At 34.8% G+C, this 13382-nt stretch overlaps 1 protein-coding gene across 1 annotated transcript; it reads right to left on the bottom strand.

Moving 5' to 3' along the window:
- Nucleotides 1-2862: 2862 nt before the first annotated feature.
- Nucleotides 2863-6454, bottom strand: LOC109215305 (primary amine oxidase-like). The gene is made up of 5 exons (XM_019379342.1): nt 5027-6454; nt 4646-4765; nt 4114-4551; nt 3576-3673; nt 2863-3147 (listed from the first exon to the last, which is right to left on the bottom strand). Exons 1-5 carry the CDS (start codon nt 6323-6325, stop codon nt 2937-2939), a joined length of 2166 nt encoding a protein of 721 aa, XP_019234887.1. The 5' UTR covers nt 6326-6454; the 3' UTR covers nt 2863-2936.
- Between the last annotated feature and the right edge of the window lie 6928 nt (nt 6455-13382).

Below are 13382 nucleotides of genomic sequence, written 5' to 3'. Positions count from 1 at the left end.
ATATATATATATATATATATATATATATATATATATATATATATATATATATATATATATATGAATTTTACTAACCTATTACATGATTGTAGGTTTCATGACTTACTTGGTTAATAGTAATACCTTTTTGGAGTCCTTGGACTGAATATTTAGTGGTGGGCTCCGATAATGGAATATGACGATATTTTGGAGTATATGTTTTTTCTAGAAAGGGAACCAACTACATAGATCCGCAAATGAGCAACTTGCATCTCGATTTCAAACATTTGTGGAAATCCATGCATGAATATGTGGAGTGGAAAGCCTGATTAAGAAAATGAATTAGTGAATGAGATGTTTATGGACTAGTGATGCAATCACCCATTAACTCAACACTAGAAAAGTGGTCCTTATTCACCAATTCACAAAAAACAGAAGTCCAATGAAAGGAAGTTAATGATGTAACAGAGGGAAACTTTGAGCATGAGAAAAAATCAGTAGCACTAAGATCTACTCTTTCCGGTCCACTTGAGTTGATTTTTTGGTTGTTTTTATATATATTAACTGATAATAAAATTGATCATATTAATTTTAATTTATTCATTGAAAAAATACAACAAATACTCCTAAGCTCTTTATTCCAAGAGAAACTTTGGAAAACAAAATTAATTCCTTTTTGATATATATCTGAAGAAATTAAATATTGTGGATCACAAAAAAAGCCAAAAAATCTATTAAATTGGACTGAAGAAGTAGTTTATAACTTTGTCGTTATCCTACACAATAACGCTGATTAGCTACTCATTTACAAATTAACTCGAGTTAATGGTCATTGGTCGGTTTGTACTCCCTCTGTTCACTTTTATTGGTCCACGTGGACCTTGCACATCCTTTAAGAAATAATAAATAAAGTGCATAATTTACCATGATACCCATATTAATGAGTCAATTACTCAAATGGTCACTCAACTATCCCAAATTATCTTCTAAAGTCACTTTTCTTTCGTTTGTAACAATAAAGTCACTGAACTATGCCTATTGCACTCAGAAGGTCACTCAACTTGATTTTCCGAATTTTGAATTGCCAAATACCTATTTTACCCTCTAAATTATAAATATTTATCTTTTTTATTACACTTTTTAGTATTAACAACAAAAATTCAAGAATTTATTTAACATTTTAGAATGAAAGAAAATAAAGATTGTAAAATATATATTCCATGCACGTAATATAAAAATAATTATTTAAATAAAGGTATTTTTATAATATACATTATATATTCTTGAAAATTAAAGTATGCTCAGTTATATTATTAATTTTCTACCAACTTTCCGACGACAGAAAGTTATGTCACCGGAAAGCGCCGGTACTATCTGTATAGGTTAAAGTATGCTATGTTAAGTCGTGCATGGAATATATATAATATAATTGAGCATAATTTTCAAGAATATATAATGTATATTATAAAAATACATTTATTTAAATAATTATTTTTATATTACGTGCATGGTATATATATTTTACCACCTTTATTTTCTTTCATTCTGAATTGGGTAAATAAATTTTTAAATTTTTGTTGTTAATACTAAATTTTTATTACTAACAAATTATTCTAATTAATTGTTTTTACCATGCTCATTATTTTGTTATTCCAGCATTGTATATGCTTAAATACTTTTTATTTTTTTAATTTGTAAATAATATTTATTTATTATATAGGTATGTCCAAAATTTGAATTAAAAAGGGAAAAATCATAATATTAAAAAGTTTAAGAAAAATAAAAAGAACATAAATGTTTATTATTGAGGGTAAAATAGGTGTTTGACAATCCAAAACTTGGAAAATCTAGTTGAGTGACTTTCAGAGTGCAATAGACATAGTTCAGTGACTTTGTTGTTACAAACGAAAGAAAAGTGACTTTAGGAGATAAATTGGGATAGTTGAGTGACCATTTAAGTAATAGACTCTCATATTAATTGATGCACATTTTTAGTGGATTTAAGAAAATAATTTGAAATGAGTAATTAATACTGTGGGTATAACAGGAAAAAAAAATTGTCCTCTCCTAATGTGCTAAAAGTGACAAATAAAATTGAAAATTTATTTTGAAGGGAGTAGCTATAGCGCTTTTAACATCCTATCATTGAGATATGTGCATCGCAAAATAAATGCCAACTCCCATTGCTCAACGTAATTGTCGAGTGATAAAAATGCAATATAAATACTACTCCTTTCCAAAACACTCCAAGGGTTTTAGGAAAAAGATCCCTTTTTAATATCTAAAAAAATTAATTATTATGGACCACAAAAAAGACCAAGAACCAAATTAAAGTGAACCGGATTGAGCAGAGGCGAACCTATGGCTTATGTTGAGGGGTCACCGGACCCTGTAAACTTCGGAAGAAATCTTGTATATATATATATGTATACCTTGAAAATAGTTAATTTAAATCACTTAGCACCCTTAACGCTAAAAGTCTTTAATGGGTACTGATTAAACAGAATATTATGTCCTCTTGTCACCAACCCAATTGACAATTCTTTTATTAAGCACGAGCTTTGAGAAAGAGTCGATCACATTATCTTATTTCAGTAACAATATTATTTTAAACAAAAAAGGGATCATTCTCATATTAGAAGTTTTATAAATCAGGCAAGTTTATCTGTTAGGTGTACATATTCGATGTAGGTAAATATTTACCCATCCATGACCTCCCTCAAACCTTTTTCAGGTGACTTCTTATATTTACTGATATTGTTAACTTACTGTTTTCAAATAAACTCTTTTTTTAAAGTTTTTTTGGCTGGACCTTTGAATCACTAAAACACGTTTAACCATGAAAGTAAATAATTAACACAGAGAAAATATTTCCTTCGGCTGAATGGGATGGTCTAGAAATTGCAAAAGAATTTGTAACTTAATTAAAAAATAAAAAATAAAGAGCGAACGGGAAATCAATTTAAATCAGTGGACCGACAAACAGGTAAGTCTTTATCAAAATTGGGCCTGGCCCTAAGTATTGGATTCCTTTCAAAGAAATTGAGAGGCTTCAAATCAAAGCTAGAGGTAACAGTTGGCATAACTGGAAAATCTTCTTGACATGGTACGTGATGAAATCCTAACGTATACCACAGTACAATGTCCTTCTCTTTGATTTCACGATTTCTGTCAAATAAAACAAATAAGATTTCATGATCATAAGTTCAATAATTTTGGCCAATTTTTTTCCCTTCATTTCTATGCCAAATTAAATGATAGTGGTCCTTTCCGAACCAACTTACATGACTTATTTATATCATTAGGTATAGCTTGATATAATAGTTTATGTATTAACATAGTGATTTAGCTGCTTTTGATATTAAAAAGGGTATCCCGATGCATTAAGTTCCCGCTTTGTGCGGGGTTCGGGGACTGGTCGGACCACAAGGGTCTATTGTACGCAATCTTGTCCTGCATTTATGCAAGAGGTTGTTTTCACGACTCGAACCCGTGACCCCCTGGTCACACGGCAACAACTTTACCAGCTACGCCAGTGCTCCCCTTCTGCTTTTTTATGTTAACTAGTCAAAAAAATACTACCATGTCTTTCATACCTGTTGGACCAAACAGCAAGTGTGTCTTCTCCTTTGCTCTGATAAACTAACAGCCCACCAGCCCATTGTTCAGATTTGTTGTATGGAGTTACCCATACCTATCAGTCAGAAACAAACGTTAATTACAGTATTAGTAACATGACTTATGTTACTCGGACTCTCCGAAAATATCATCGGGATGCGTGTCAGATCCTTCAAAAGTACTAAATTTTTGTGATCTGACATGAGTGCGCCAGCATTTTAGAAAGTCTGCGCAACCATAGAACATAACAACATGTATAATAATATCAATCTTTTCTAAACAGTTTAATTCAATTAATAGAAGTCCACAATGACGACAAAGCGATCTTTTTCTAGCTGCAGGACAAAATCCTAAAGCTAACTTTTAGCTGTTAATAACCTTATTTCGATGAAATGATAAGAACCTCATCATGTTTTAATACCATGTTGAAGTGTCCGATCATTTTATCTGAAAGTTTAAGTCACTAGAAAAAAATATATTTTATTTACTTAAATATGTCTTCAGCACAGTTCATACCTGGTTGTTGGTGAAAGCACTTCTAATTTGAGGTGGATCATCAAGATCAAGTAAACTAGCTGCATTACCCTTTGGAACAATCTTGTACCCTGTTGGATTTCCTATTCTTGATTTCCTCAAAGGATTAATGAAATGAAATTCAGATGGCTCATAAAGCTTAAGCTTAATTTGAGCATCTTTTTCTTTCTCAATTACTTTTCTTTTAGCTTTCCAATAACTTTTTCTTGGTGTTTTTGCTGATGGATTTTCTTCTTTCACAAGATCAACCTTGACAAAGGAGTTAATTGGGCCATCTATGTCCATATCCAAATGAAATGTGATGAAATGATCATGGGCCACACCAATTACATTCTCTGAAACTAATGGGCCAAATATGTCATCTTCATTTGTGCTATTTTGTAGAGTCCCTTTTACCATTAGCATTCCAGATAAGCCAACCTAGTTATGAATTTAACCAACTTTATAGTCAAGAAGTCACAATTCGAACCGTAGTGTCACGAGTTTGTATAAAATTAAGTAAGCAAGTAATTACCGTAACACGAATTAAACCATCAGTTTGAAATTCCCAGTCGAAAATATAGTCATAGTTTCCAACCGATGCAGCCATTCGAGCCACGAGGGTCACCTTTGGTCTTGATTCTCTTATTCGCTCCTATAACCAAAAGAATTAACCTGATTAGCCACCCACTCAATCGCTTAAACTAAAAATAGGTAATGGAGATATAATATATGTATAAGTTATGTTTAATATATGTATACTCATGTATAATCTATGTATATAGCTAAAGAGTACACAATGAATATGGCTGGCTACTTGTGTAAAAATCACATTTAAAAAGTTATCTTTCTTTAATAGTTTTCATAATTCATAGGCTTCAAAACAAATATCCTTTTTGAAAATATGTAGCCTTACCTCAAAACCATGAATGGGAAGATCAGAATGTCTCCAACTAATATGACCAGCATATCTCTCAAACACACAAATAATATTGGGCTGAACAAATGGCTTTCCATCAGCAGTAACAAAAAGCCCATTCATAAAATAGGAATATCTTGGACAATCATTAAGTGGCACAAGTGACATCGCTGTTGCCCCAAGCCCAAATTCACCAGCATCCATATATGATCTAAAGTACCAATTTTCATCAATATCCATGTATGGCACAAATAATTCTGAAGCAAATCCTTTGTACATTACACTTCTTGGTTCACCAGTCTCTGAGTCTCGAATTCGAGCTCTAGATATGATTATTCCAGCTCGTTGATCCGCCTTTAGGTGAAAATCCCAATTGGCCCATTTAACATTATGTCCATTTTCGATCGTAAAACTTGGGCCTTTGGGCTGTTCTATGGAGATTGGATTTAGTGGTTTCATTTCTGGAGGCTTGTCTTGTGACATATATCTGTAGTCCGTGTTCTCACCATTTGGAATTGGAATTTTTGGACTTGTGTCCAAAATTTTGATCACTTCACCTTTATCAATGTCAACAGTTACTATGAGACCTTCAATGGGCCTCATATAGAAACTAGGAGTACCTTGGCTCGAATAACATCTAACTTTCATGATCCTTTTACCTTCTTCTTCGGGCCCAAACCAGCCCGAAGATGGCGTAGTACAAACCAAATCCGAAAAATTAACTCCTCTCGCGACAATAGATTTATTGAATTCTTCATTGGACAATGTGGCCCGTATAGCAACCCGAACATCATCAATGGATATCGGTGGATAGCCCGAACCCGGATTTTGTACATGACTTATAACTTGGCCCAAGTTCAAGTCCACAATGAGCAAGTGAACTTGGCTATTGGCCCATGCAATAACAAATGCTCTTCTAGGAGGAAGAGGGTCACCATACTTCCAATTTAAGATTTGAATTTTTTCAGGCTCATCTAGTGATAAAGAACGAATAGAAGGGAAAGAACCTAAGAAAGGCTTATAAGAAGAAATAATGATTTGGGCTTTGTTGATTTCTTGAATAGTTAGTGGATCTAAAGGGTATGATGGGCTACTATTAAAAGTGTTCTTGACTTTGAAAATTGGTGTTTCTAAAACTGAATCAAACTTGGTTTTCCTAGTCTTAAAAGTTGGTGGAAAATTAGTCTTGGAGCTCAAAAACAAGCTTGTTTTGTATAGATGAAACCATGAATGTGTAAGAAGGAAAATAACAATGGACAAGATGAAAGCCAAACGAAAGATTGAAGAGGATTCCATATATGCTCTCTTTAACACACCAACCTTAGGACATATGAAAAATGGGAAGTCATGTGCTATCAATCTTGGAAATTGGGAGAAGATATTTCCAATGCCTTGTCTAAAGCTATTTTTAGTAAAGAGTGCTACCAATGGGGCTGAAAGAGTTATTTTTCCAATGAAGTAATCTCTACATGGTTTTCAAAAATGTCGAATGATATGGTATATTAAAATGAGGAAAAAGAAATCGAAGATAAAAGTTGTTTTAGATGCATGTTGCATTATTTTAATTTTATTGATCTTTATTCGGCAGGTGGACATGTAAATTTTCGAGAATGAAGTGCAACAACAACAACAATAATAACAATGACCCAGTGAAATCTCACTAATGGGGTTTTGGGAGGGTAATGTGTACGCAAACCTTACCCCTATCCCGAGGGGGTAGAGAGGCTGTTTCGAAAAGACCCTCGGTTCAAGAGACAATATATCAGTACCATCAACAGAAATAAAGGATAATAACAGCAACATAAAAGTCAGAAAATTGATGAAAAAAATTATGTACAAGCAAATTCCTTCAATATGGCGACCTTGCACTAAATTATGTAAGAAAACATATTTAAATATGAAATATTGTTAAAAGTATTAACTATCTTATATGTAGTGATAGTGTAAATAATTTTTTTACATAATAAGTGCAATTTAACCTGTTTTAGAAGGTTGCGTGACTTATTTTCAAGTTATTAATTCACTAGTTATTCATACATACATTTAATTAACTTTAAAGTGATCTGATAGCGTAAATATTGTTTAAAATGTTGTTGGATAAAAGTTAAAAGTCTTATTATTATGTGCTGAAATTAAACTTTAGCTACTAAGTTTTCAAGTTGAAACAAGACATATTTTGCATACACCATATCCTTCTGGTCACTCACGAGAAGAGTAGGTTGCCCTAACTGACACTCAAAATGTAGAAATGGCGTCAGGTAGCCACTTTAAAGGGCTGTTATTTAGAAATTAGCTAGTGCATTTTGAATTTCAGTGTTTCAGTTTAATTTTTCAGGATAATAATATTCTGAGTTGTCTTGAAATTTCGAGTTTTAGTTTAAGATTTTAGAACAAAATAAATACCGACTAATCCCTAAATAGCACCCCTAAGAATAACTATATATGCACTCCCCCGCTCAAAATGATTGGAGAAATTCAATATACTTCAATGAAATAGAAAAAGGCGGATTAAGTACGTGTCAAATGAGCAACGCTGTATTAAATAGACATTCCTCAGGTAGCAGATGGCATAAGTTGGTTTAGGCCATCTCCAACCCTTACCTCCATTTTTTCTTCTAAAATGCAGTAAATTCCAAAATGGAGTAAAGTTACTCCAACCATTACTCCATTTTCTACTCCGTAAAAGAATATTTCATTTTATATTCTTCTCTCTCTTCATATTATATTTATTATTTTTTAGCAACATCTAATTTTTTATATTTACATCATTCATCTTTTGAGATGATTATATATTTTCTGTACAATTATAACTTATAATAAAATTAACTTACAATTTTACATAAAAATAATAAATGCACGAATATTAATTTATCAAAATTATATGCCAAAGTTAAGATGTAAAATTAATATTATAAAGATATTACATAAACATAATTAGGTATATAAAGAGATAAATTAAAAGAATTAAATAATAATAAAATAAGCATGAATAGTAATGGAGGAGATGAATAGTGTCACTCCATATTTGGGGTTACACTATTCATCCCCCATTTTGGGGGCAAAAATGGGGGAGCCTTGGAGCTCCATTTACATTATGACAATAACAGCTTGTTTGGATGGTTGTTACCTATTTTATCGTATCGTATTGTTACTTTAAATACAATGTTTGTTTTGATTGTTACTTAAATTTTATTGTATCGTATCGTTAAATCCGTCGTTACGTAACGATGAAATGTGCCACTTTATGTAACGACCGATTTGGTGTGGTCGCGTCGTTTCCTTGTGTTTTTCTCTCAATCTCACCCTTCATTATTATTAAATAATTTTATTTTATCATTTACCCTACCTTTTTATATACCGTATCATAATTTTTCTTTATAATATTGCAAGTTTATTCATCATATCACAGGTGCGTGATACCATGAAACGACGCCAAAACGACACAATCCATCCAAACATTGTATTCATCAAACGATACAGTACAATACAATACAATACGATACGATACGTAACAACCATCCAAACAAGCTGTAAATCCCCCATTGTGGAGAAATGGGGGAGGGTTGGAGATGCCCTTAGTATGACGAAAATATTTTTCAAAATTATTTTATCCGTGAAAATACTTTTTAGTATTTTATTTTCGTGAATTATATTATTTATAGATGTGAAATGATTTACTCCATTTTTCGACGGTAGTTATTTTTGCAAAGCTACAATTATTATCCCGCATCACTTATTTCAATCAACTCTTTTATTTTTTTGAGATTTATCATCAAAACAGTATATCCACTTTATTCTGCACTGTGTATATGATTATCACATAATAATGACTTTTAGAATTTAGATCCAACAAACTACTAGAAACAATCAGAAAACGATCTTTCAAACTAACTTCTTTTACAAGAAAATAGTTTATAGAAAAGAACATTCTTCTTTATACGAGAAGCCCATTTGAAAGTAAAACATCTGTCGACCTCACCTAGTCAATTTTGTCTATTTTAAATTTGTTAATTAGGTTTGGCTTCCTATTAGACCTATATACATTTATTGTAACTATATTTCTTTGTAGTATTGAATAATTAATTCTCTTTCAAGTTACGCAAAAGGTACGCAAAATATTAGAAGTTTCACAAACAAGTACATGAATATTGGAAGAAAACATGTTAATGTCCAAAAGAAAACAGATCTAATTCGTAGAATTATCTATAGACATATTCATTGAATTTGTTTATTGCTCTTAATCAAGAAAAAGGAAATTGCTGGCTTAAATATGAAAGTGGCTTATTTGACTTTCTTTCTTTTCTATTGTTGCATGCACATTATAGAAAAAGGAATCCTTTTCTATTGGGTTAATGTGATTTTCTAAGAGAAAAGGTAAATGCTTAATTGAGAATTCAAAGAGTGTATGTCGCGACCCGGAATTCTCACTTTCGGGACCGTGATGGCGTCTAACATTTCACTCGCTAGGCAAGCCAATGATAGAGAATCCTTAAGTCCATTTTCATTCAATTTTAATAAATAAAGTTAATTAAACCAAAATGAATTAAAGCTGAGTACGGAATAACATAAATGCCCAATATCTACAACAATACGGATCTGGAGTCACAACTCACGAGCTTCTAAAATTTTCTACAAACAGAGTCCGAAAGAAATACAACTGTTTTGAACGAAGTAAAATAAGGAAAATAGAAGGGGAATTCAAGGTCTGCGTACACCAGCAGATCTACCTCGAGTCTCCAACGGACAGTCCAAGCTGCTACGCATCACGAACAGCTAGGGCCGGTACCAAAGTTTGCACAAGAAGTGCAGAGTGTAGTATGAGTACAACCGACCCCATGTACTCCGTAAGTGTCGAGCCTAACCTCGACGAAGTAGCGACGAGGCTATGACAGGACACCCACGTAATAAACCTGTGCAGATAACAGTATATATACAAGATAACAACGAATAAAAGCTTAAACATGTATTATTGGGAGGGGAACATGCTAAGGGGATACAAGATACAAGAGATACATGTCACGACCCGAATTTCCCACCCTCGGGAGTCGTGATGGCGCCTACTAATAGGAGCTAGGCAAGACAATTATCAATTACCTCTTTTAGCAAACATCGTCAATATTAGAAAGCAATAAAGCATTAATAATAACACGAAGGTCTCAAATATATTTAACTGAAAGAAATGCGGAACTTTAACAAAATCCTCTACCCAAGACTGGTGTCACAATACTCACGAACGTCTAGAGAATACTAAATACAAGGTTCGAACGAAACACAAAACTGTTTGCTTCGGTACAAATGATAACAAACTGAATAAAATAGAAAGGGACTCCGGGCTTGCGGACGTCAGCAAGGCTACCTCGAATGTCCCTGGACTGAAGTCAGCTCCCGAATGCTCCTACTGCTGTCCAAAAGCTGCTGCTGCTCCGGTACTGTGATCTGTGCAAAAAGATGTACAGAGTGTAGCATCAGCACAACCGACCCATGTGCTGGTAAGTGCCTAGCCTAACCCCGGCGAAGTAGTGACGAGGCTAGACCAGACTACCAGATAGACCTGTGCGGATATATATATATATATAATATTATATAATATATATATATATATACACATATATACGAGTACAACAAAATAATAGCGGAACGTAAGCAATTAAAGCTGGGAAGGGGGAACATGCTTATGGGAAAGCAGATAAACGGAATATCAGGAATAACAAGAGAAACTACATCTGATTTCCTTTAACACAGAATAAAGGAAAACAAACCACTTTCACTTATTTCAATTTCCTCTCATTGTAAGCGTGCAACACGATCCCATTTCCTTACATCACGTGGTAGGCGTACCACACGCTCCATTTCATAATAACTCGTGGCGGCGTGCCACACGATCCCATTTCATAATAACTCGTGGTCGGCGTGCCACACGATCCCATTTCATAATAACTCGTGGTCGGCGTGCCACACGATCCCATTTCATAATAACTCGTGGTCGGCGTGCCACACGATCCCATTTCATAATAACTCATGGTCGGCGTGCCACACGATCCCATTTTATAATAACTCGTGGTCGGCGTGCCAGACGATCCCATTTCTTTCAACACAATACACAACATAATCCCAGCAAGGGAGAAAGATGTTATAATAACTATCCCGGCAAGGGAGCAACGTAATATAATAAACTGTCCCGGCAAGGGAGATCCAGCTATAACCAAACTCATTCAATCTCTACTCAACACAATTACATTCACACTTAGTCTCAACGATTACTGGCCCAGTGTTAAAGGTTTCCAACCAATTCCTCATAAATAACAATTACAAATGCGATAATTTAGCAAATTAGGACTCACGGTCATGCTCGATACCAGTGTATAGATACTCGTCACCATGCCTATACACCGTACTCGACAAATAGCAATTAACAAATAAGACTCTACTCCTATTCCCTCAAGCTAGGGTTAAACCAAACACTTACCTCAAATGCTCCAAACTCAACTCAAGCCTCTAGTACAGCTTTACCCTTCGAATTCACCACCAACCCGCTCGAATCTAGTCACAAATTACTTGAATGTATCAACAAATGCTAATCGAATCAATTTGAATGCATGAAAATGAAATTCCCAAAGTTTCACTCAAAATTTCCCAAAACGCCCCCGGGCCCACGTGGTCAAAACTCGAGGTTCGAACCAAAACCCGGTTACCCATTCCCCCACGAGTTCATATCTATGATTAGTTTTGAAATCGGACCCCAAATTGAGGTCCAACTCCCCAATTTGAAGAAAACCTAGGTTCTACCCAAAATCCCCATTTTCACCCATGAAAATCCTTGATTTTAAGATGAAAACATGATAAATGATGTAAATGATTGAAGGGATTAAGTAATAATTGACTTATAAATGATTTGGGGAAGAAAGTTTTCTTGGAAAATCGCCTATGGAGTGTTTGAGTTGAAAGAAAGAAGAAATGAGGGTTAAAATTCGTCTAAGTATGAAAAATGCAGGCCTCAGATGTGGGAAATGCGAACATGGGTTCGCAATTGCGAACCCTGCAGGCTTGGGAATTGCGACATTATTGTTCGCATTTGCGAACTCAAGCTGCCCAAGGGACCCTTCGCATTTGCGAACTGGGTCTCGCATTTGCGAACCAGTGTCCATCGCATTTGCGATGCCTGGCTTCGCATTTGCAGACCTTGGCCTGCCTGGGCTGGCTTCGCATTTGCGAACCAGCCTCCGCATTTGCGATAGCTGGGCATTCGCATTTGGGAACTCTGGCTTCGCAAATGCGAAAATTGCAGATAACTGATACCAGAATTTTTTCAAAGTTCAAAAATGCAACTCGACACCTATCCACAACTCACCCGAGCCCTCGGGGCTCCAAACCAAACATGCACCCAACCTCAAAAATATCGTACGGACTTACTCGTGCGATCAAATCGCCAAAACAACATCAAAATCAATGAATTAAACCTCAAAATTATCACTTTCTCATCAAACTTCATAAACTTTCATTTTTAGATATTTAGGTCCGAAACACGTCAAATGACGTCTGATTTCAACCAAATTTCACAGAAAGCGCTTAGACCACATATAAGACCTGTACCGGGCGCCGAAACCAAAATACGGGCCCGATACCAACACGTTCTAATCAATTTTCTTCTCAAATTTCCATATTAATTTTTGAAAAACAATTTCACGGAAAAATTCTTTTCTCGGGCTCTCGACCTCGGAATTCGACTCCGGGCATATGCCCGAGTCTCATATTTTTCTACGGACCCTCCGGGACGGTCAAATCACGGGTCCGGGTCCGTTTACTCAAAATGTTGACCAAAGTCAACTTTAATCATATTAATATCAACATTCATCAATTTTTACACAGAATTCATACTTAAGCTTTCCGGCTACGCGCCCGGACTGCGCATGCAAATCGATGCAAGTAAAAATGAGGTTTTCAAGGCCTCGGAAGCACGGAATGAAAGGGAAAACAGGTGATGACCCTTTGGGTCGTCACAATACAGCAGAAATGATAACCAGAACAGTCAATATACCTTTTACCAGTAAAAACAATTAAGTGCAATGAAGAAAATTGCACATCATCACCCTTCGTGCTATTACTCTCCACCTCACAATGAAACAATGATATTGCAACATCACCCTTCATGCTTTTACTCTAACTTACAGTATAAATCAATAAAAACGACACGACATCACCCTTCGTGCATTAACTCTCATTACATGGCACGACATCGCCCTTTGTGCATTAACACTCACAATATGGCACGGCATCACCCTTCGTGCATTACCACTTACAAACGGCACATTATCACCCTCGTGAATTAACACTCTCCCTTATCATATAACAACGA

The sequence above is a fragment of the Nicotiana attenuata genome, unplaced genomic scaffold (genome assembly GCF_001879085.1).
Source record: "Nicotiana attenuata strain UT unplaced genomic scaffold, NIATTr2, whole genome shotgun sequence".
In the NCBI taxonomy this organism is placed as follows: Eukaryota; Viridiplantae; Streptophyta; class Magnoliopsida; order Solanales; family Solanaceae; genus Nicotiana; species Nicotiana attenuata.
This window is presented reverse-complemented; position numbering and strand designations above follow the sequence as displayed.